The sequence below is a fragment of the Corvus moneduloides genome, chromosome 24 (assembly GCF_009650955.1).
Source record: "Corvus moneduloides isolate bCorMon1 chromosome 24, bCorMon1.pri, whole genome shotgun sequence".
Lineage (NCBI taxonomy): Eukaryota > Metazoa > Chordata > Aves > Passeriformes > Corvidae > Corvus > Corvus moneduloides.
Window position 1 is genome coordinate 2,968,500 of NC_045499.1, and position 19,543 is coordinate 2,988,042.

At 55.2% G+C, this 19,543-nt stretch overlaps 1 protein-coding gene and 2 long non-coding RNA genes across 4 annotated transcripts; 1 reads left to right on the forward strand and 2 right to left on the reverse strand.

Annotated features, from left to right (window-relative positions):
* The first annotated feature begins 2,056 nt into the window (after nt 1-2,056).
* LOC116455254 lies at nt 2,057-7,729 on the forward strand. Of its 2 annotated transcripts, XR_004244354.1 has the most exons (3): nt 2,057-2,679; nt 3,222-4,345; nt 4,950-6,648. It is a non-coding gene; the product is annotated as an uncharacterized LOC116455254 (long non-coding RNA). The 2 variants fall into 2 exon arrangements; XR_004244353.1 differs by lacking the exon at nt 3,222-4,345 and having other exon boundaries at nt 2,068-2,679; nt 4,950-7,729.
* LOC116455255 lies at nt 3,680-4,956 on the reverse strand. Its single transcript, XR_004244355.1, has 2 exons — nt 4,614-4,956; nt 3,680-4,251 (listed from the first exon to the last, which is right to left on the reverse strand). It is a non-coding gene; the product is annotated as an uncharacterized LOC116455255 (long non-coding RNA).
* A 435-nt stretch (nt 7,730-8,164) lies between the features above and the next one.
* Nucleotides 8,165-18,601, reverse strand: MTCH1 (mitochondrial carrier 1). Its single transcript, XM_032132863.1, has 12 exons — nt 18,417-18,601; nt 17,267-17,351; nt 15,793-15,899; nt 15,306-15,383; nt 14,970-15,027; nt 14,209-14,260; nt 13,344-13,403; nt 10,215-10,308; nt 9,810-9,857; nt 9,549-9,616; nt 8,766-8,841; nt 8,165-8,336 (listed from the first exon to the last, which is right to left on the reverse strand). Exons 1-12 carry the CDS (start codon nt 18,576-18,578, stop codon nt 8,262-8,264), a joined length of 963 nt encoding a protein of 320 aa, XP_031988754.1. The 5' UTR covers nt 18,579-18,601; the 3' UTR covers nt 8,165-8,261.
* Nucleotides 18,602-19,543: the final 942 nt, after the last annotated feature.

A 19,543-nucleotide genomic window follows, 5' to 3' on the forward strand; every position in this document is an offset into this window, starting at 1 on the left:
ATTAAGTTTGACAGAAAGAGGGCAGATTCCCCCGCGCCAGGACAACCCCTGGGCTCGGGTAGGGCCGGGCCGCCCTGAGGACCTTCGGCTGTGCCAAACCTCGCCCCGGTGCGAGGCGCGAACCTGCACGAGGCCGGAGGAGCCGCACGGCCCGGGAATATCCCGAGCCTTCGCAGGGCTTCCTCCAGCAGCACCCGGGAATATCCCGAGCCTTCGCAGGGCTTCTCCAGCGGCCCCAAGGCCGCTGTGGCTCCTGGAAAAGCTGCCTCCTGAGCACCCCGTCCCGCCCTGCTGCTGGGCATCTCCCAGCCCCGCGCCCGCCCGGGCACGCCGTGCCAGTGTGGGGAACCAGCCAGCTTCTAAACAGTTAATGCTGACAAAACCAGGCGGCTTGAGTTCCCTCCTTCCCGGACCGCTCCTGGTGGAACTCACCCCCTTCAAATGAAATAAAATTATCCTCCTGCTCTGACCTCAGCCGGGTGTCCTCCCTGCTGTTCTCTCGTCCTCCCTGTCCGTCCATCCGCTCTTGCCGTGCCCCCACCCTGCGCTGGCGCGGCCGGGAGTGCCCGTGCCCAGCGTTCCCACCACATTTGCTCCGGCTGCCATGTTGAATTGCAAATCCGACATGATTCGACAGATTTTCCCCCGTCGGTGGTGCTCGGTGGGGAACTAAAGAGGCACCTGGGCGACAACGCCCAGCCCCAGGTGGCTCTTGGGGACGTCCCGGGTGCTGGGGCGAGGGCAGGGAGAGAAATCACCCTCCAGTTCTGCTCCAAACGCTGCACGTAAGGACCTGCCTATCTGCTATACATCCCTCTCTAGAAGACCGATTAAAGTCGGGTGTTTTAGCACCAAGGGCCGGAGGACTCGGCGGGAAGGGATTTCGGGGAGAAGGCAGGTTACAGCAACAACAAAGCAACGGAGCAACTGGAGGAACAAAACGTTATTTCAAATCAAAGGCAAAAAAACCCCAACCGCACGAGCAAAAAAAAAAAACAAAAAAAAAAAAAAAACAACCAAAATTAAGAGTGAGGTTCGATTTCGTACCAAGGCAGCAAGAGAGACGCACCGTGGAAGAGAGTGGTTTTGTTGTTGAGTAGTGGCTGGATTTAGCTCCGCTTATCCGGACAATCATCGGGGAAGGATCCTTTTCCGAGAAAGGCCAGTTTGAGTGAGACAGCTTTTTTTTTCCCTTCTCTCGCTCGCTCTCTCCCCTTTCCTTCTCCTCGCAGCTCAACGCCAAGAAATGGGCGGTGCCTGGATGCCAGGCTCCATCTGAACGAGACACCCAAGGCCAACGGAGGCTGGCACAAAGGCGAGCTGGCAGGAATTCCTGCACTCGGAGCCGCGCGCCTGCGGGACGAGCCCGCCGCCTCCCAAAAAATCAACCTCCGACACCGCCCGCTCCGGAAAGTTGCCCCATCAGGCTCGGAAACACCCTATGAGGCTCAAGCACAGGGCAAAAAAAAAGGACAAGGGGAGGAAACCCCCCCCCAAGACCTCTCTTTGCATCGACACAGGTTAAACAAAAGGCCTGGGGAGGTGGATTATTTTTTCCACCCTCCCCATGCTCCTTTTCCCGCCTTCCCATCCCTCTCCTCCCTCCTCTTGTCCTCCATCGTTGTCTCCCTCGCCCGCCGCCCCGGCGTCCAGGCAGAAATGAGCCCTTGGCTCCCTCCTTCCTGGTTTTAGCACAACAGGAGGTGGTGGGTCCTTGAATAGGAACACACACACCCAACATGAGAGGGACCCGATGAGGGGAAAAAAAAAAAAGAGGACAAAAAATATATATACACACACAAACAACAACCCACCCGCCATGGAGGACGGTTGGGAGCAGTTGCTGCCGAGGGTGGCAGATTGGGGGTGGTTTGGGTGCCAGGAGGTATTTTTGGCCTTATTTTGTTGCTGCCCGAGCACCTGGGTCATGCCGATTGTAAAAGGGAGTCGCAGCGGGTTGGGGAAGGGAGCGGAGGGGGGGGCAGCTGGGGTTGGTAGCGCTGCTGGGGAGATGCCAAAAAACCAAAACAAAACACGTTTTCATTTTGTCTGCACCAGCCTGGGCGCAGGCGAGCGCGGGAGAGAGGGAGGGAGAGGGAGGCGCACGCCAACAGAAAGCTGCCGTGCTCAGACGCGGGCCTGCGGCCACGTCCCTCCGCAGCCGCCCCAGCAGCCGTTCCCGCTCCCTCGTCCCCCTCTCCCTGCCCACCCGGCTTCGCCTGCCAAGTCCGAGTTGGCACGGCTCCCCCGGCTGCGCCGAACAAAGCCGTCACCCATCCCCGAGCCGGCGCTGACAGTAAGCAAAGTGACAGGCGCATCTTCCGCATGTTAATCCAAACGGCGAGAAGGCGAGCGAGCGGCAGAGGCCCCCCCGTGCCATGCACACACACCCCCCCCCACCGAGCCACGCACCCCACCCTTGGCACCCGACAGCCCCGGTGGCCTCGTGCGGGGATGGCGAGGCCCCCGCCGGCGGGAGCACTGAAGCCTCCTCGTCGGCGAGGTTTAAATTGAGCCGAAGCCCTGCTCGGCGGGCAAACGAGGCCACTCGGCATCTGCTGTACCTGTTCCCGCTGCCTTCATCTCGCCTTGGAACCGTGACAAGAGCGCACTCGCCTCTGGTGGGCTCTCAAAGCCGCGGGTCTGTAACCCTTTGCAGGAAGTTGGCACCGATCCCAGGTAGGACTTTACTCCCCGGCTCTCGCTCTCTCCCCCCACCTCCGCCTCCCGCTCCCTCCCCTCCGCTCCCCCACCCATCCTGTCCCTTGGGCCCCTCTTGCGTCCCCCAAAACACCACCCGGCCCCCGCTCCCCCTCCGCTGCTCACCCGCCTCGTTGGCCGGGGGTAGCGCGGGAGGCGGCCAACGGCTGCTGGGCGCCCACCGAGCCCTCGTGCCCACCGCCCTTGCACACATACCCTGGAAGGATGACCTGGGCAAGACAGAGAACAACAACTTCCTGCTCCGGCTCCCTAAAACGCCTGTTTCCACGCAGGGGTTAGGCAGCGCGGCGAGACGGGGGGAGCTGGGAGGAGGTTTGGGGGTTTGTCGTCATTGAACCAGGCTTTTTTTCTTTTCCTTTTTTTTGGGCTTTTTTCTTCTCTTTTTTTGCCCTTTTTCCTTTTTTTTTAGCCTTTTTTCTATTTTTTCCTGCCTTTTTTCCTTTTTTTTAATGCCTTTTTTTTTTTTTTTTTTTTTTGAAACATATATTTTTGCCCGGCAGTCCAAACCCAACGCGAAGTGAAAGGAGGGGAAGAGAAATCAAATGGGAAGAGAATAGCTCCAAGTCGGCAGGACAATGCACGGGAAACGGAGAGATTAGCGTAGCTCTCGAAATCCATCACGCCCGCCCCGTTTCTGAACCGTTCGCCCCCGCGCCTCGTCTTTTTTAATTCTCCCAGCTCCTGAATTATTCCAGTCCACGAGCGGGAGGGGAGCGCACAGTCCGGAGTCCCTCAGAGCTGCCAAGAGCATTGCAACAGGAAAGAAAGGAAGCGGGAGAGGGAGAGCCAGGCAGAGCTCTCACAATCGAGCAGCGAGAAGAGCAAGGAAAAATTAACATCCAATTAGTGCCGTGTTTAACGAGGGAGACAGAGGCGGCTGTTGTTTTATTGCCCTGTTCTTTTCAGGCGCATCTGACAGGCAGCAGGGAAGGCACCCCTGCTCCGAGTGACGTCATCATTTTTTATTTTTTAATTATTTCCCCCCCCCCCTTCCTCCCCCGTCTTTCCTCCTCTAAGTTTCGCACAGACGATCTCGGCAACTCGGCCAGGGAAATTCGGGACTTTCTCGCATTCAAGCCACCGGCTCCCCCCCTCCACATCCAGCCTCCCCCCATCCACCAACACCAACCCCGGAAAAACAACAGCGCCAACCCACCCCAAAGTCTTTGTTCTTCCAAAAAAAAGAAAAAAAGGAGGAAAGAAAAAAAAAATCAACGTTGGGATGAGAGCTGGAGGGAGCCTGGAGGAGGTTTCTCCGCGTGCGCGTCCGAGCGTGTGCGTGCGGCGGTCGGTCCCTCTCCCGTCCCTCTCCCCAGACGCTTGCTTGCCTTGTAAAACTTTGCTGCATGTGACGCTGCTCCGGCCTCCTCTGGCAGCCTGACAAGAGCCGCCCGGCCGCAGAGCGCAGGCGGCTTTTCAGGGAGAAACTCCATTCCGAGGGATGAGAGCATTCCCATGTTTGCAGCAAGGGCCGGCAGTACCTCGAGCCAGGGCCGCAGCGATGCCGGCCCTCGCCACGCCGGCCTGACCCTGGGGTCACAGCAGGGGGAGAGGAGCTGAGTTTAAAGCTGGGGAGACTTTTCCCCCTCCTGTTTCTCCCCTGGGATGGGGGGCCCAGCATGGTGTAAGTGCTGAGGGAGGTGTGCAGGGGTCACGGTGGCCGCAGGGAAAGGAGTCTCGGCTGACCTCATGCTGCCACCTCTTCCCCAAAAGACCCAGATCCCTTCAGGGTGGGATGAAACACCACCAGCTCCCCCTGCGAGCACTGCCCAGGAAGGAACAGGGCAGCTCAGTTTAGGGGGATTTGAGGGAGTTTACCCTAAAAAAAAAGCCCACAGCAGGCAAGCAGGAGCATGGAAAGCAGCTTCCCCACACTCTTCCCATCCTCTTACCAGCCATGAGTGATGGACGGAGCTGTCACTGTCAGTGCGGCAGGTCAGGCCACTGTGCTGAGCTTTGCCACCGTGCTCTTTTTGGCCTCTTCTCCTGGTTTCCAGACAGGATTTCCCTTGTCCAGGGGGGAATCCATGAGGACCTGGCTCCTCCATAATCCATTTCGGGTGAAGGCCGTCCCAGGGGACGGGGATGTGTGAAGACAGGGACAGGTCCAGGGTCACTGTGCTTCTGGTGCCTGAGCATTTCCTGGCACCAGCCGGTCCCACCAGCCCGGCAGTGGGATCTCCTCTGTGAGGGTTATTATTTTTACATATATATGTATTTTTTTTAAGGAATTATTTGCCTACGTGGAGCTCGGCGCTGCGGGAGAACAGAGCAAACAGCCTTATCGAGGGCAGCTGTGCCACAGGGCACTTCCTCATGTGTGGCTGCAAGATGGGGCCCTCCATGGCTGCGGGGGGGCTGGCAGCCCCTAGCCTTCCCACTGACCAGACACCAGGGACACACCAGGCACTGTCCAGGCATCAGGAGAGCTCTCTGGGATGTTTCCCTCCCGGTTCCACGGCAGGAGAGCAGCACAGCCACGAGGGGGTTTGGACTGGACTGAAAGGTCTTCAGCAGGCCGATTTGCAGGGGAAACAGTCGCTCTGAGCTCAGCTGCACCTCCCTGGGCACAAAGGCTCATCTCGTTGCTTCCCAGATCCTGCCAGACTCAAGTGTCCAAGCCCGGCGGAGAGACAGACCAGCCTTGACCTGAGATTCCCTCTCCTGGCTGCTGCCGCTGCCTCCCTTCTCCCCCGGGCAGCTGGGAGCAGATGAGGCCAAAGTCCCAGCAATCTCAGTTTTCCACTGGAGGCTGATAAACGGCACGGGCACGGAACGGCAGCGATCCCCACCCAACCTGGCTTTGTGCAGGAGAGTCAATATTTAAACCAGAGTTTGTTTCCTGGGCAGACAGGGGAGCGCCAGTGGGAGAAATCCCCAGCTCCATCCTGGGCGCCAGACCCAAACCTCCTCCTCCACCCCTTCATTTGTTCTCCCGACCACGTTCCACCCTGGATCCCCTCTCCTGTGGGAATGGGGCCCCATCCCCTTCAGCTGGGATACCTGAGCACTGACTAATGGGCAGCAATTTAAGGGAGAGGGATGCCCAGCCAGGGTTTGGGTTGTCTCCTTGCCTGCTCCTGGTGGAGATAATTTGTCCCCTCAAACGAAGCATGGGACAACAATCAAGGATAGAAATAGGAGGTGAGGAAATATTCAATCATGCTAAGAATGACAGCCCCTGCTTCAAAGTAAGGCAGTGCACTGAAAGCTTTGAAACCTGGTTTTCATTTAAATTGAGCAAAAACTATAGTCAACTGTTTTCAGCCAAGTTTGTGGGCCCTGATGAAATGGGCAGAAATTACTGGCAGGATGCATGCACTGGTGCAGCTTTAGGTAAATTCCTTAGGTAAATTCCTCAAAGGACAGGAAATAGCACCTTTCCGTGCAGTAGCTGCAGTCAGGCAGTGCAGAGGCTGCATGAGGTTTCACAGGCATGCGACCAGCAGAAGGTGGCTTTAATTTGGAGGATAAAGGTCCATGCTCCTGAGCAGGTGCTGTGTGACCTGGGAGATGCAATGCCCTGTGTTGGAGCAGGTCATAAAACAAGGTGATAAAAGGCCGGTGGGGAAGGATGGAGCTGTCAGGGGGAAGATGGAATGGCTGAGCCCAGATGACGGGTCTGGCAGCAGCAAAGGGTCTCCATCACCCCTTCCAGAAGACCTGAGGGTCAATTTTAACTCCAGAAACCTAATTTCACATACATTGTTTGAAGCAGCCAGGCCCTCTGCTGCCTCCCCGCTCACTCCAGGTGCACCCACTGCAGTTTGCTCAGCCTAAATATGCCCACCTTCCATGGAGGTGGGGAAAATCGGGGGAAATGAGTTTCAAACAGCTGGTTTAGCCCATGCTTTGGGGAAAAAACCAAAAGAAGTGCCTGTCTTAAACTTTCTGTGAGTGAGGAAGAACATTATGCAAGAAGAAAAATCAAAAAAAAAAAAAAAAAAAGGAAAGACCCAATAATTGTTTTATAGCTGTATTTTGGAGCATAATTAAATCCTCTTTGAAATCATCTCTGGTGTTAGGGAACAGGTCCATGCATTATTTAACTGTAACACAAACTGGGAGGGAGGGAGGACAAACAGGACCAATTTCACAACACCGAAGGGAGCTGGGTGGGGGCTGCCAGTCCCAGCACATACCACCACCGTCCTGCAAGCCTGGCTGGGGGTGTGCATCGACCCTGCCTGCTGGAGAAAACCCCCCTGTGATGGCAGGACCCCAGAGGACCGGGATGAGATGTGACCCCAGCTGCTGCTGCTGCAGCACATGGGAACCTGCTCAAGGAACCCTAAACCTCTTCCCAGGGAGTGCAGCATCACCTCTGTGCAAAAGACTGCTTCATGGGGAACTGAAATGGGGGAAATCTGCCTGGCTGCCATCACAGCACAGACTGGTGCAAAAAAACTCTTGTCTGGCAGCTCAGCGTCAATCAAACCTCTGCCACTGGTGAGCTCTGCTACACACACAGAGCCAGCCGTGCTCCACTGAGCACCAGGAGGCCTCAACCCTGATGCCTCGCCAGCCTTTGGCCAGCTCAAGGTTTATCCCTTGAGTGCAGACAGCCCTGGATGGCTGCCCCTGCTGCAGGAGAGCCCTTTGTGTGCAGCTCTCTGATCCCGGCGGCTCCGTTTCCCTCAGCAATGGGAGCAGGAGCCCAGCAGGGCTCGTGCTGCTGCTGGCTGGGAGATGCCCCTCAGCGCAGCCAGGCCAGTCCAACCCAGCACCCACCTCCCGAGAGTGTGCAGGCTGCCTGCCCAGCCCACAGCTCTGCTGGGTGCATCCTAAGCACAGCCCATTCCATGACTGAAATCCTGCCCAAAAGCAGCAACCGGTGGCAGCGCGTGTCCCTTCCCAAGGGCTCTCTCCGTGTCCACAGCCCAACGCTGCCCTGAGCTGGGCCAGACCCGTCTCTTTGGGACTCTGCTGTTCTCTGTAGTGGGAATCTGTTTCCCTTCCCTGTTTTGATCCTATAATTTCTTTTTCACACCCATGGGAGGTGGGGTGCTCCCGGGTGTTCAGGTACCCTCAAACCTTAAATATGGATGCCAGGTTGATCTTGCCCAGGATGAGCTACCTGCCAGGCAAAGGTGCTCTCTCCAGAAAGGATGAGGCAGGAGGCTGTCACCTGGTATAACCTTCCCAGTGAGATGACCTTGGATCTCCTGCTGCTTCTCAGCTCAGGCAGAACAAAGCAGTCTTTCGTCCCCGCAGCTCAGGGCTGGCTCTTTTAGTACCTGGGCATTTTCTGGATTCCTGGACTTCCCCAGCAACTCCAGAGCTTACAGCCTGGACCAAAGGGACAGTGCCTTTCTGCTCTCTCTGCTACACATCCCAGTCAAGACAGCCATGAGGATGGAGCTTTGGTCCAGCTGGAACCTGAAGCCAGATGTCCAGAAGTCTGTTGCTGGCCTTGCTGGAGAGGAGGTGTCAGTTCTGGCACCATGGACTTTGGATCAGAAAATAGAAATATACAGATATCGAAACAAGCTTGGGGTTTCTTGAGGAGTCCAAGTTGATGAGCTCTCCCTGCCGAGGAGTCAGTCAATGGGGAAGGAGGCGGCTGGGATGGGCGCCCTGCGGAACAGCAGGCTGGAGCCACGGAACAGCTGCCCCTGAGGAGGAGAGCACGGGGTCAGGGCAGCCTGAGACCTGGCCAGGGAACTAAAGCTGCTTTAGCAGGGCCCAACTCCGTGCCCATGGCAGGGCTGCAAGGCCTGGGCACCCTGGGCTGCTCTGCAGGAGAAAGTGGGGATCCAGCCCCGTGGGTGCTGGAGCTGGGCATTTCCCCCAGAGGTGACAGATGGAGAGGGGCACAGACTCTGCTGTGTGCAATGCACAGGCTGAAAGCTCGCGGGGTGCGAGCTCGGGGTGTGCAATGGGCAGAGCAGCACTGCCACGCTGGTACCAGTGCCACAACTGGAGGGATAGAAGCAGGCTACAGGGCACGGCAAGGATGCAGCACAGGCACATTTGGGGAATGCTGGAGACTTGGGGAAGGACCAGAGGGAGCCCAAAGCCCAGTGTGTGCGCAGCTCCCTCACCTGAGCACTGAGATGCCTCCAGCAGTGGATCCAGGATGCAAAGGCGGGTGCGTAGGGAGGGAGGCCGGCGCGCAACCTGCACGGCAACAGGGAACAGCTGAGGTGGATGTGTCACCTTACCCACACAGGTAACACAAGAGCAGCAGGAAGTGCCAGTGAGGACACGGCAGGAGGAGGGGGGGGGCCGTGTCCACACCGGGCCGGTGGCCAAGTGACAGCTCGTTATTTACAATGCAGCAGATCTGTAATTTAATTACCCCTGGAGTGCACGAACGAGGAGCGTTACCTGGAGACGTTGAGAGTCCAGGACTGTATCTACACCTTCAAAAGCCAGCAGACACTGAGAAAACACTACACCAGACTCAAATCCCACCCTGTTCCCATGAGCACAAATGCAGAAGACTTGCAGCAGTGGGACTGGGAAGGCAAGTTGGTCCTGCTCCTGTCTGCTCCCATTGCTGCCGTAAGAGCTTTGCTTCCCTCGTGCTGCTCCCTGGAGCCAGCACGGTCCCTTTGATCCCTCTGCCTCCAGCCTAGCTCAGATCGGACCACACCACCACAACTCTCCCTATTTCTCACCACCTGAGCTTTTCTGCTGCTCGTGTCTGTGCCCTCTGATCTAAAATTATAAGCAACCTGGGACAGGAAACGAGCCAGCTCTGCGAGGTGCCACAGAGTTTACAGGGCTGTAGGAAAGCTTTACGGTCGTTAGCAGCCCATTCAGACAACGAGGGGCTGCAAGAGAGGAAGGGAAAGCTTTAGATCTCAGTGTGAAGGACATACCCACAGTTGTTCACTGCCATGAGATCTCCCACGAGAAGGAATGGGTACGTCAGCATGCTCACAGCGATCTGAAAGCACAGAAAACCAGCAGCCTCTCTAATGCTCCCAGTGTCAAAAACGCTGTTTCCAGCTTTTGCATGTTAGCAGAGTTATCCTTGGGTAAAGGATGTAAAGTACAGAGCAGCCTGTACCCCCAGAGCATGAGCTCTCAGCCCAGAGGTAGCAGGAGGAGGGGAAAGGACACGGCAGCTGCCTACATACCCCCATCACGAACTTCGTGTAGCTCCGGATCACCGATGCCTGGCTGAACTGCAGAGAGAAACCAAAGGCGTTGTGGAGCAGGGGGATGACACCAGGCTGGCACAGTCATTTTGTGACACTCCCTGAGCCTGAGGCGAAGGGCTCGGGGCAGGGGACAAGACAGAAAGCAATTTAGAGCGGGCTGCATCCCAGCTGAGAGTCTGGGAAGGCATTTGCTGTCAAATGTGATCCCCCAAAGTGCAGGTGAAGCACAGCCCCGAGCAGACACAGCACCTCCAGCACTCTAACAGGGATGCCCCCAAAGCCCGGGGTCTGTATTAAATCAGCCCCTGCTCCCCAGTAACTCCTTCCCACTGCAGGTGGTTGGTCCAGACCCCAAACCGTCCCTCAGGCACTTCCACTCACGTTGTCATCCACCGCGTAGGTGTTGATGAAGTGAGCCAGGAGGTTGCAGCACCAGAGGAAGATGACATCCCCCAGGATGTGAGGGACTAACCCACTGCAAGGGCAAAAGGAGGGGTGTGAGGTGCAGGACGGTCCCGGTGCCACCTCCCAAGGTGCCCAGCCCTCCTTCCCTCCACCAGCACACAGAAACTCCACTCCCACAAAATGAAACTTTTACTTTGGCAGGAGCTGAAAGGAAGATTTCAGGGAAGAGCTCTCCCAGCCTTCAAACTTGGTACTACATGTGCTGCTCTGGCTGGGAAGTTTTTGGGATCTGTTTTTTGGGCATGACTCAAGTCCCCTTGTTCTATCCCAAATCCCTCCCTGGCCCAGCTCCTGCTGAGAAACCCAAGTGAGACACAGATGAAGTGGTTTCCATTTTTGCAGATGCTCTTTTGGATGCAGAACGAGAAGTTCATCTCTTTGTGGAATCTCCCTTCTTTTAGAAATCAAAATGACAGGGGTTGTTCCTGCACAACCTACTCTACTGAGAAGTGGGAGTAACTGGGGGCAACACTCATGTCCCTCTGATTTTTCCCAGTCCCTGCTGCCCCCAGGAGCACAGTTCTTTGGTTAATGCCTCCCACTGACACACTGGAACTCCCAGCAGCACCAGCACCCCCAGCTTTTGCAGATAATGGCACTAAAACTTTTAACAAGATGTTCCAGAGGGTTTCTCCAGTTTGTTGGTGCTTCTGCAGCATCTCCTGCACCAGTGCAGGGTCTCCTGCTTTTGCAGGGGTTGTTCCACTGCAAAAGGATCCAGGTGGGTGTCAAACCTGTGTTTCAGCAGCAGATGTGGTCAGTTCTGAAAAGGAGCCTGTCAAGAGCCACATGAGTATTTGCTGAGCTGGGAGAGCCACCTCCAAGCACATTAATCTGAGTCATTTGTTTTTTCCCAAACACGACACTGCCTCCTCAGAGAAGGGACCAGTTTGCTTCCTGCTGTGGTTGCTGCAGCAGCAGAGCAGCAACTGGGGCTGTTTTTGGGAACAACCTGTGTATTGTTAAGGTCCCAGCAGCCCTGGGGCTGCAGCTGAGGTCTCAGGGGCCAGGCACAGCAGAAACCTTCAACAGAAGATCCACTGGCTTCAAAGATGTGATACATGAGAGCAGCAGACAGGACAAAGAAATCAAAGCTCTTTGGCCCCAAAGAGATGTTCTGCTTTGTGTTTGGCTTTCAGCCTTTGTAAAAAAACATCCTTTCTCTAACTCAAAGTCAAGTCTGAAGCTCCTGAGCTGCTGCAGATACAACGGGGGCTTAATAAAGTCCAGAAGCAAAGGGCTGGGCAAGGGCAGCCCCATAAGGAAAACCTCACCCAACTGTTGATAGAAGTCAGATTGTTTATTCCACTTCCAGTAAGGATCCCATCCCTCTCTCCCCTCCAAAGTAACAACAGCTGCTGGCCCTGAGCTGGATAACTGGAAATCAGGGATCTGAGAGCTGCAGAAAGGAACTAAAAAAACCCAACAAGCCAAAGGCATCAGGCCTGAAAAACCCCTCCTGGAATTCCAGAGCTACTATTGACATAGTAAAGAGAGTGCTACAATTCTCACACCTGCCGAGATGTCAAAGATCTGAACTGGGAGTGTTTTTGGAAGATGATGAAAAGCTGGAACAGCAGGCGGCAGAGAGGAAGCCTGAATGATGTACAGTGATGTGACCCAACAGAAGAAATCCCAGTGCAAGGGCCCTGGGGCCAGCCACCCTCGAAATGACCATGCCCAGCAGTTTTGGGGCTCAGGGAACACCTTTCTGGGCTGGCAGGAGCCTGCTGCAGATATGAGAGGAAGGGAGATACATCCATTCTTGAAAAGTCTTTGTCTCTAGCCAGGCACACACCCAGAGAGTGTGTGCCACTGTTATTGCTGGGGGGGGTTGTAAGGCCATGAGACACAAGTGCACTGCCATGATTTTAGGGGAGTGGATGTGCTGGGATTGCACCAGGAGGGCTGAGAGGAGAAAACCAGCAGTTTGGTTCTTCAGATGCAGTTTGTGCTCCCCTCACAGCAGTGGGATTTCCTAACAGGGTTATAGAGCATGTAGAACTTCAGAGCCCTCCTGAGACAATCTGGGTTGTGTTAAAGCTTTTCCTGTGAACTACTAAGTTTCATTAGGCTACCAGCAGTGTTTATGTGGATGGAAGGGGATGTGGCAGCTTCTTTCAGATCACTTCCCTGGCAGGTGGAGGGTTGTGAGCAGCCTGCTCCAGCCATGCCCCACTCACAGGGACCATCCCAAAGGATCCTATATTTAATGGAGCAGATTTGGAGCTGCACAGCTCAGCTGAGAAACTGTGGGCTGCCAAAGGAAGAAGCAGTGACACACAATAGGTGGGGTCTCTGCAGACCCTGGCCATTTTCCCTTGGGGAAGGACAGGGCATGACCCCCTGTGATTGTTTCCCTCTTCCTGATGCACTCAGGTTTCATCTGGAGGCCCGTATTTTGTGACTGCAGAGCCAAAGGCATCCTGAAAAGCCCTCCTGAAATTCCAGAGCTGCCTTTACTATTATTGACATCATAAAGTGAGTTATCTCCCCACCACTAGCGGGGACAGCAGGTGGTTCTTCTTTTATGCAAGAAAGAAAGGCAGGAAGCATTAATTACGGGTTCAAGCAAAAAGGTGTCCACTAAACTTCCATTTCAGTGATGCACCAATTTGCCTCTCTCTGTAAGCAGCTGGAAACACCTTTCAGCTCCTCCTGGTCCCCGCTCCAATCACACAGGTAAACCTGCTCGTTACAAGCACCCAGGCCCTGGCTTTCATGTCAGCAAAGGATCTTATTGTGGCACTTGATCTTGGTGCTTGTTGCAAAACAAATGCTTTAAATGGCCTGTCACTGAAACACAAAGAAGCATCAAGGGAAAAAGAAAGATAAGAAAAAATAAAGCTTCCTCTGTGCTCTGAAGGTTTGACTGAAGGTAAGATCTGGGGCAAACTTAATGGTCAAACATCACGGGAGTGATGTGGGAGTCCCTTGGTCAGACAAGGTTTCAGCTCAGTGCGACTCCAGCTGGGGTTGGCAGAGCAGCCGGGCTTCGGTGCCTTCGGGCTATGGGAGAAAGTATTTAAATAACAACTCACGTACACAAAGAATCCCAGGATCCCTTCTTCCTTAAATATCCTGCCAATGGCACTGAACACACCGCTGCCAAGAAAGGAAAAGAGCTGTGAGTGTGCACCGTTGTTCCACCTCTGTCCTGTGCAACCACACACGAATCCTGCAGCCCCCAGCCATGGCAGTGCCTCCCCAGCCATCATTCCAGCAGAAGGCAGCTTGTTCTGCTTATTCTCCTCAGACCAGGAAGGTCTGAGGGAAGGAAGGTCGTGTCTGTACTCTGCCAGTCTGCAGTAACACCCGGGAGAACACCCAACCTGCACACAACTGTTCAATGCTGAAGGTACAAGAGCTCTGTGAGGCTTTTGTGAGTGGGTACAGATGCTGTGTGATATGGTTTCATTTGGCTGATTCTAAAGCCCAAGAACCCTGTCCCACCTTTGGGGACTCGAGTTGGCTGTCGTGGGCTGGCTGTAATCTTGTCTAGCGTGCCTCCATGTTGCTGCACAGGCAGTTTTGTTCTGCAGAGAGGCAGCTGGTACTGCAAAAGGCTTGGAAAAATTTTACAGACTAAGCAGGGCTGCAGCAAAGCTTTGTGTTATCTACTCTGCCTCCCAGCTGCCTTCCCTTTCCATTACTAGCCAAAGGAAAAAGGCAGGAGACTTGCTGTGTGATCAGCAAGGGGTGATACAGCCCCAAATCCCCACGGGCACAAGGTAGAACAGAAGCATGTCAGGGACAGAGCCCAGCTTTCCCACATCCCTTCAACCCCCAGTCACTCACCCTCTAACCACAGCTCAGATTCACTTTTCAGTCTCTCAAACCTCCTGGATAAGCCTATTCCCCATGGCACGGGAGCACCTGGCACCCCTGACCCCCAGCTGCAGCCACTCACCTGTATTTGACTTCCCGGCCTACAAACTGGACCATGCAGCGCATGGAGATCACTGGGAGGAAAGAAACACAGGGCTGCTAGAGAAACAAATCCAGTTTGGGTTGCAATGGATGTGAAAGAAAATGAAACGTGACCCTTCTGCTCTCCCTCAGCTCACAGCATCTCCAGCTCCTCTCAGTGGTCCTCAGCACTGCAAGACTCATTAGAAACTGGGGCCTTTCCTGAGCCTGTAAGTGGGGGGAAGGATTTCAGAGGATCACAGAGAGGTTTGGGTTGGAAGGGACCTGACAGATCACCTTTTTCCAAACCTCCTGCCATGGGCAGGGACACCTTCCACTATCCCAGGGTGCTCCAAGCCCTGTCCAACCTGGCCTTGGACACTTCCAGGGATGGAGCAGGCACAGCTTCTCTGGGCACCCTGTGCCAGGGCCTGCCCACCCTCACGGGGAGCAATTCCTTCCCAATATCCCATCCAACCCTGCCCTCTGGCAATGGGAAGCCATTCCGCCCTTGTCCAAAGTCCCTCTCCAGCTCTCCTGGAGCCCCTTTAGGCACTGGAAGGCTGCTACTGGCCCTAACCCCAATGGGATCTCTAGGACAAGGTCCTGGATGAATGGGAAGAGAGAAGCTCATTACTCAGCATCACCCCAGCATCAGCCTCCTATGATAGAGAAGTACGGTAAGCATCATCCCCCGACTGAGCAGGGTTCTGGGGTGATCCCCAGTCTGGAGGGGGCTGCCAGCCAGGGGACAGGACTCACCGTGCAGTGGGTGCGAGACAACCCGGGACACACACTGCATCATCATCTCATGGGATGTCTGGGAAGGGAGGAGAAAACACCTGTATGAAAAGCTGTGTGCTGCTCCTCCTGCACAGCCCAGGCCCTTTCCCTTAGTGTGAGGAAAGCCATTTTGGGTCCCTCTTCTGAAATCTGTTCTTGTGGCAAACCTCTATTCCTGTGAGTTATTTCATGGATGGACACAGAATGGCTACTAAACACCACAAACTTCCCACCGCAGTTTCTCTCCAAGTCACCTCACCCACATCCCCAGGGACCTCCGTGATCACTCATTAATGGGCAATAGCCACTCCTCACCTCTTTGACCACTTTCCTAAGCGAAGTTTTCACATCATCCTTGTTAGACACGTGCTCCATGTCTTCCAGTGGAAAAGCCTGAGTGGAGAGGGAAGAAACATGGTCAGAACTGCTGGAGATGCTGAGCCACAGTGTCTGAGGACAGGGGGAAACCACGAAAAGCCATACTCTAAATGCAAGGACAAGACAAACAGGCAAGAAGGAACACAGGAGAAGAAAGGATGGAAAGTAAAATAGAGGAATAGAGGAATAGAGGAGTCACAAAACTGCTGACAAAGGATACAAGGCAAGGGGACGCCAAATAAAATTAAAATGGTTTATAAATAAAAAACCGCTTTGGGGCTAAGGGCACTGGAGGACTATTCCCTTAGGAGGTAGAGAGGGATGGGTGCATCAGCCCTCCTGTGCAGCCCTGGCTGGCTGCAGGCACTTGCTGCAGTAGCACTGACCCTGCAGGTGATTAATGGAGAGAGAATCTGACCTTTACCTTCTTCACACTCCCCCTGGTGATGGTTGATAAAGTGCTTGAGATGAGGCGAGGAGTCAGGCCACGGAAGAGGCCTCTTTTCCCATCCACTTCCACGATGTGTCTGGCTGGGTAGGACAAAACCAGGCTGCTGTCAGTCGGGAAGGGGACAATGCATGGAGAGCACCCCAAACAGCTCTGGGGTTCAGCCGAAACCACGCCAGGCTTGGCTCGGCACGGCACAGTCCCACAGCACGTGATTTATTCTAACAGTCCTAAATAAGCTTCATACTGGATGCCAAGAATTCTTACTCTCTGTCATCTGTCTAATCTGGAAGGACAGCTCCAGTATTCTGGACTATTTTCTGTCTGTTGATAGTTTTGCTCACCTGAAAGGGCTCCAAAGCAGTTTGGACTGAACCAGGTCAGGGGGGATCATCCCATGTGCTGTGTGGTGTCACCAGGGATCATCCCATGTGCTCTGTGCTGTCACCTCCTCCCTCCACCCCAAAAAGGTCAGACTTAGGGTTAATATGGATCTCACAAACCCATGTTCAGTTCCTGGCCCACCACCTTCTCCCAGGCAAAATTCCTCAGGTCTCCAGTCTCAAAAAAAGCCAAGAGATCCCATTTCTCCCACATATAACAAGGTGGGATAGAACCCACTATGTGCTGGTGGGTCCTGACTGCTCCTGGTCCCTGTCCTGTGCTGTCCAAGAGAAGCCAAGCGGGCTCTGCACCCCTCCATCACCCAACACTGCCCATCTGTTTGGAAATTGCATCTACCAAAGGGCAGCACTGGAGCATTTCCAGCCCTTGGTGTCCCAGGATGGGACAGTGCTCTCACACCACTCCTGTGCTGCTTCCACCCCATGGATACCATGGCTGATTGCAGGATTGGCCCAGCTCGGCTTTCAGGACTGTGCATTCCCCTTCCCCATGCAAACCCGCTGTGACAGCAGGTCACAAAGTATTCACCCACCTCTCCCATGCTAATCCGCCCACAAAAAGAGGAAAATACGACTTTTTTGACTTCTAAATGTATTACCTGCCCTTTTCTTGGTATTTCTGTCTCTTTAGGGCTCCATCTACAATACAAATGAGCAGGGCAGGGGGCAGGTTATTGCAGGGCTGTTTTGGAGCAGAAGAAAAGTACTTTGCAATCTCCAAAACACACAAAACCCTCCTGCAACAAACCTCCATCACCTAAAACCCCCCCAAACCCCTCCAGCACGGTGCAAACCCAGAGCAATGTGCCAGGGGAACAGGGTGCAGCACCAACACTGTGGCCACCAGCGCCCTCTCCCCAGCAACAGGTACCTGAACCTGACAGCCTTGCAAGGAGCTGTAGTGGTTTATGCCTCACTGCAGCCTCGGGATGATCCCAAGGGGATGTGGGAGTGCTGCTGCAGGTCAGCTCAGGCTGCCTGGCAGCTCCCAGGCCTGATTCCCCTAGGGCTGGACCCCATGCTGGCAGGGAGGGACAGTCACTCACCGTAGGTGAAGAAGCCGGGCAGGTACAGGACCTTCCTCCCCAGCACATTTCTTCCAATGGTTGGAGGTAGTGGCTCATGCCCAACCTGAGAGAGAAACCTTGTGAGCAGGTCTCTGTCCTGGTGCTCCCAAAGTCCCTGGGATGAACAGCCTTGATCCCATCATCCCCCCATCACTCTCAAGACAGGCATGCCTTTCCTCATTTTATGGGGTCCCTAGATTACAGGGGGTCCTCCACCCTTCCATTTTAGGAGGTCCCTGTTACTGAGAGGATCTTGGGATTCCTATCATAAAGGGGTTTCCCATCCCTCCTCAAATGGGAGGCCCCATTGCAGAGGGGTAATTTTATAAGGGTTCCCAGATTACAGGGTGTCCCCATTCCCTGTCATAGGAGAGGTCTCAACGCCCCACTACAAAGCACCCCCGCTGTACAGGCGGCCTCACCCCTCCATTATACGGTGTTCCCTATTCTCTATGTAGGGTGTCCCCACTGTAGAATGCATCCTCATCCTTCTATTATTGGGACTCCAGTTTTATATAGGGACTGCCAGTGTATATGGGACCCCATCCTATTACATATGGGGAACTCCATTAGCCAGATGTCCCTCATTCTACCAGTGCTCAGGGGGTCCCGTTACAATGGGGGGGGGGGCTGCATACACAGTGATCCCAGTGCATGGAGGCCTCCATAGGGGCACTAAACAGGAATCCACTTCCACCTGTTATACAGGTATCCCGATCCCCTGTCATACACAGGGACTCCATCCTGCTACATATGGGGGTCCCATTGTAACAGGGGGGCTGTATACACTGTATATGGGGGTCTCCATAGGGACACTATGCAGGAATCCCCCTCCGGGGGACCCCTACTGCGGTCCCGATCCCCCATTATCCACTGGGACCCCATCCCGTTACACACGAGGGTCCTCATTACACAGGGGTCCCCCATCCTAGAGGTGCGCCCCCATCACACAGGGGGCCCCGTTATAAGGAGGAGCGCTGTACGTACAATCACCCCCAGCGCACGGAGGCCTCCATGGGGGCATCATTCAAAAACCCTCCCGTTATCCTGGAGTCGCGACCCCTGTTACACACGGGATTCCCACCCCACCGTCGCGCCGCTCTCCCCCCCGCTCCCGCCCCGAGCGGACCTGCACGAGCAGCTTGACGTAGAGCAGGGGGTGGCTGGCGGCGGCGAGCCCCGCGCCCAGCAGCACGAACAGGCCCTCGGCGCCCTCAGGCCCCGCCGCGGCCCCCGCGCCCCCGCCAGGCGGCGACAGCGGCCCCGGGGGCAGCGCCGCCATGGCCGCCATGGCCCCGCGTCACCGCGCCGCGCGCCGGCCGCCACCACCGCGGGACGGGGGGAGCGCGGGAGGAACCACGGCGGGAGGAACCATTCCGGGAGGAACCATCATTCCCGGGAGGGGCGGTCCGGCGTGAGGGGCGGGAATGGCGGCGCTGGGAGGCGGGCGGGAGAGGCGGAGGGGTTTTAGGGATTTGCAGAGTTGGGTGTTAGTGCCTGACGGGGTTTGTGAGCACGCGGCAGAAGGGTTTGGGGAAAGGGGTGGGGAAGGGGAGAGGGAAAAGAGGACGTGAGTTAAAAGAGGGAGAGAGAAGAAAGGAAGGAAAGGAAAAGAAAGATGGAAAAAGGGAGGGAAGGGAAGGAAGGAATTCGGAAGGAAAGGAAAGGAAAAAGGAAAGGAAAGGAAAATTCGGAAGGAAGGGAGGGAGGAAGGAGGGAAGGAAGGAAGGAATTCGGAAGGAAGGAAGGAATTCGGAAGGAAGGAAGGAGAAAATAATTTTAAAAAAGGAAATAGAAGGAAAAGAGGAAAAAGGAAAGGAGGTCTCCAGTCCTGGTTCTGGCGTTGGTCCAGCTGGTGTCCAGGGTCCTGGGGCACAAGCTCTGGGATGGGTTTCTCACTTCCCATGCAAATTGGTTCTCACGCACAGTGCACTCTCAGACCTTTCTGGAAAGGTGTTGCCCCTTCTCCAGCCACATCTTGTTCTTTCTCATGGTTGTTACCAACAATCCGTGGTTGGCCCCACAGCCATCCAGCTGCTGGTGTTTGAGACAGACACATCAGTCCTATCTGGGCACCAGGGTCTTGCCAGCCTGTTCCTGGCCCCTCTGGCCATCAGGACTGTCCTGCCTCCCACCCTGGTGGGACACAGCCCACCCCACCTGGGCTGCACAGCCAGGGGATGTACCAGGTCACACCTCCTGCCCTGCACCGCCCCTGCTGCTGCTCTGGCCTTGGCTGTGCCACCGCTTCGATCC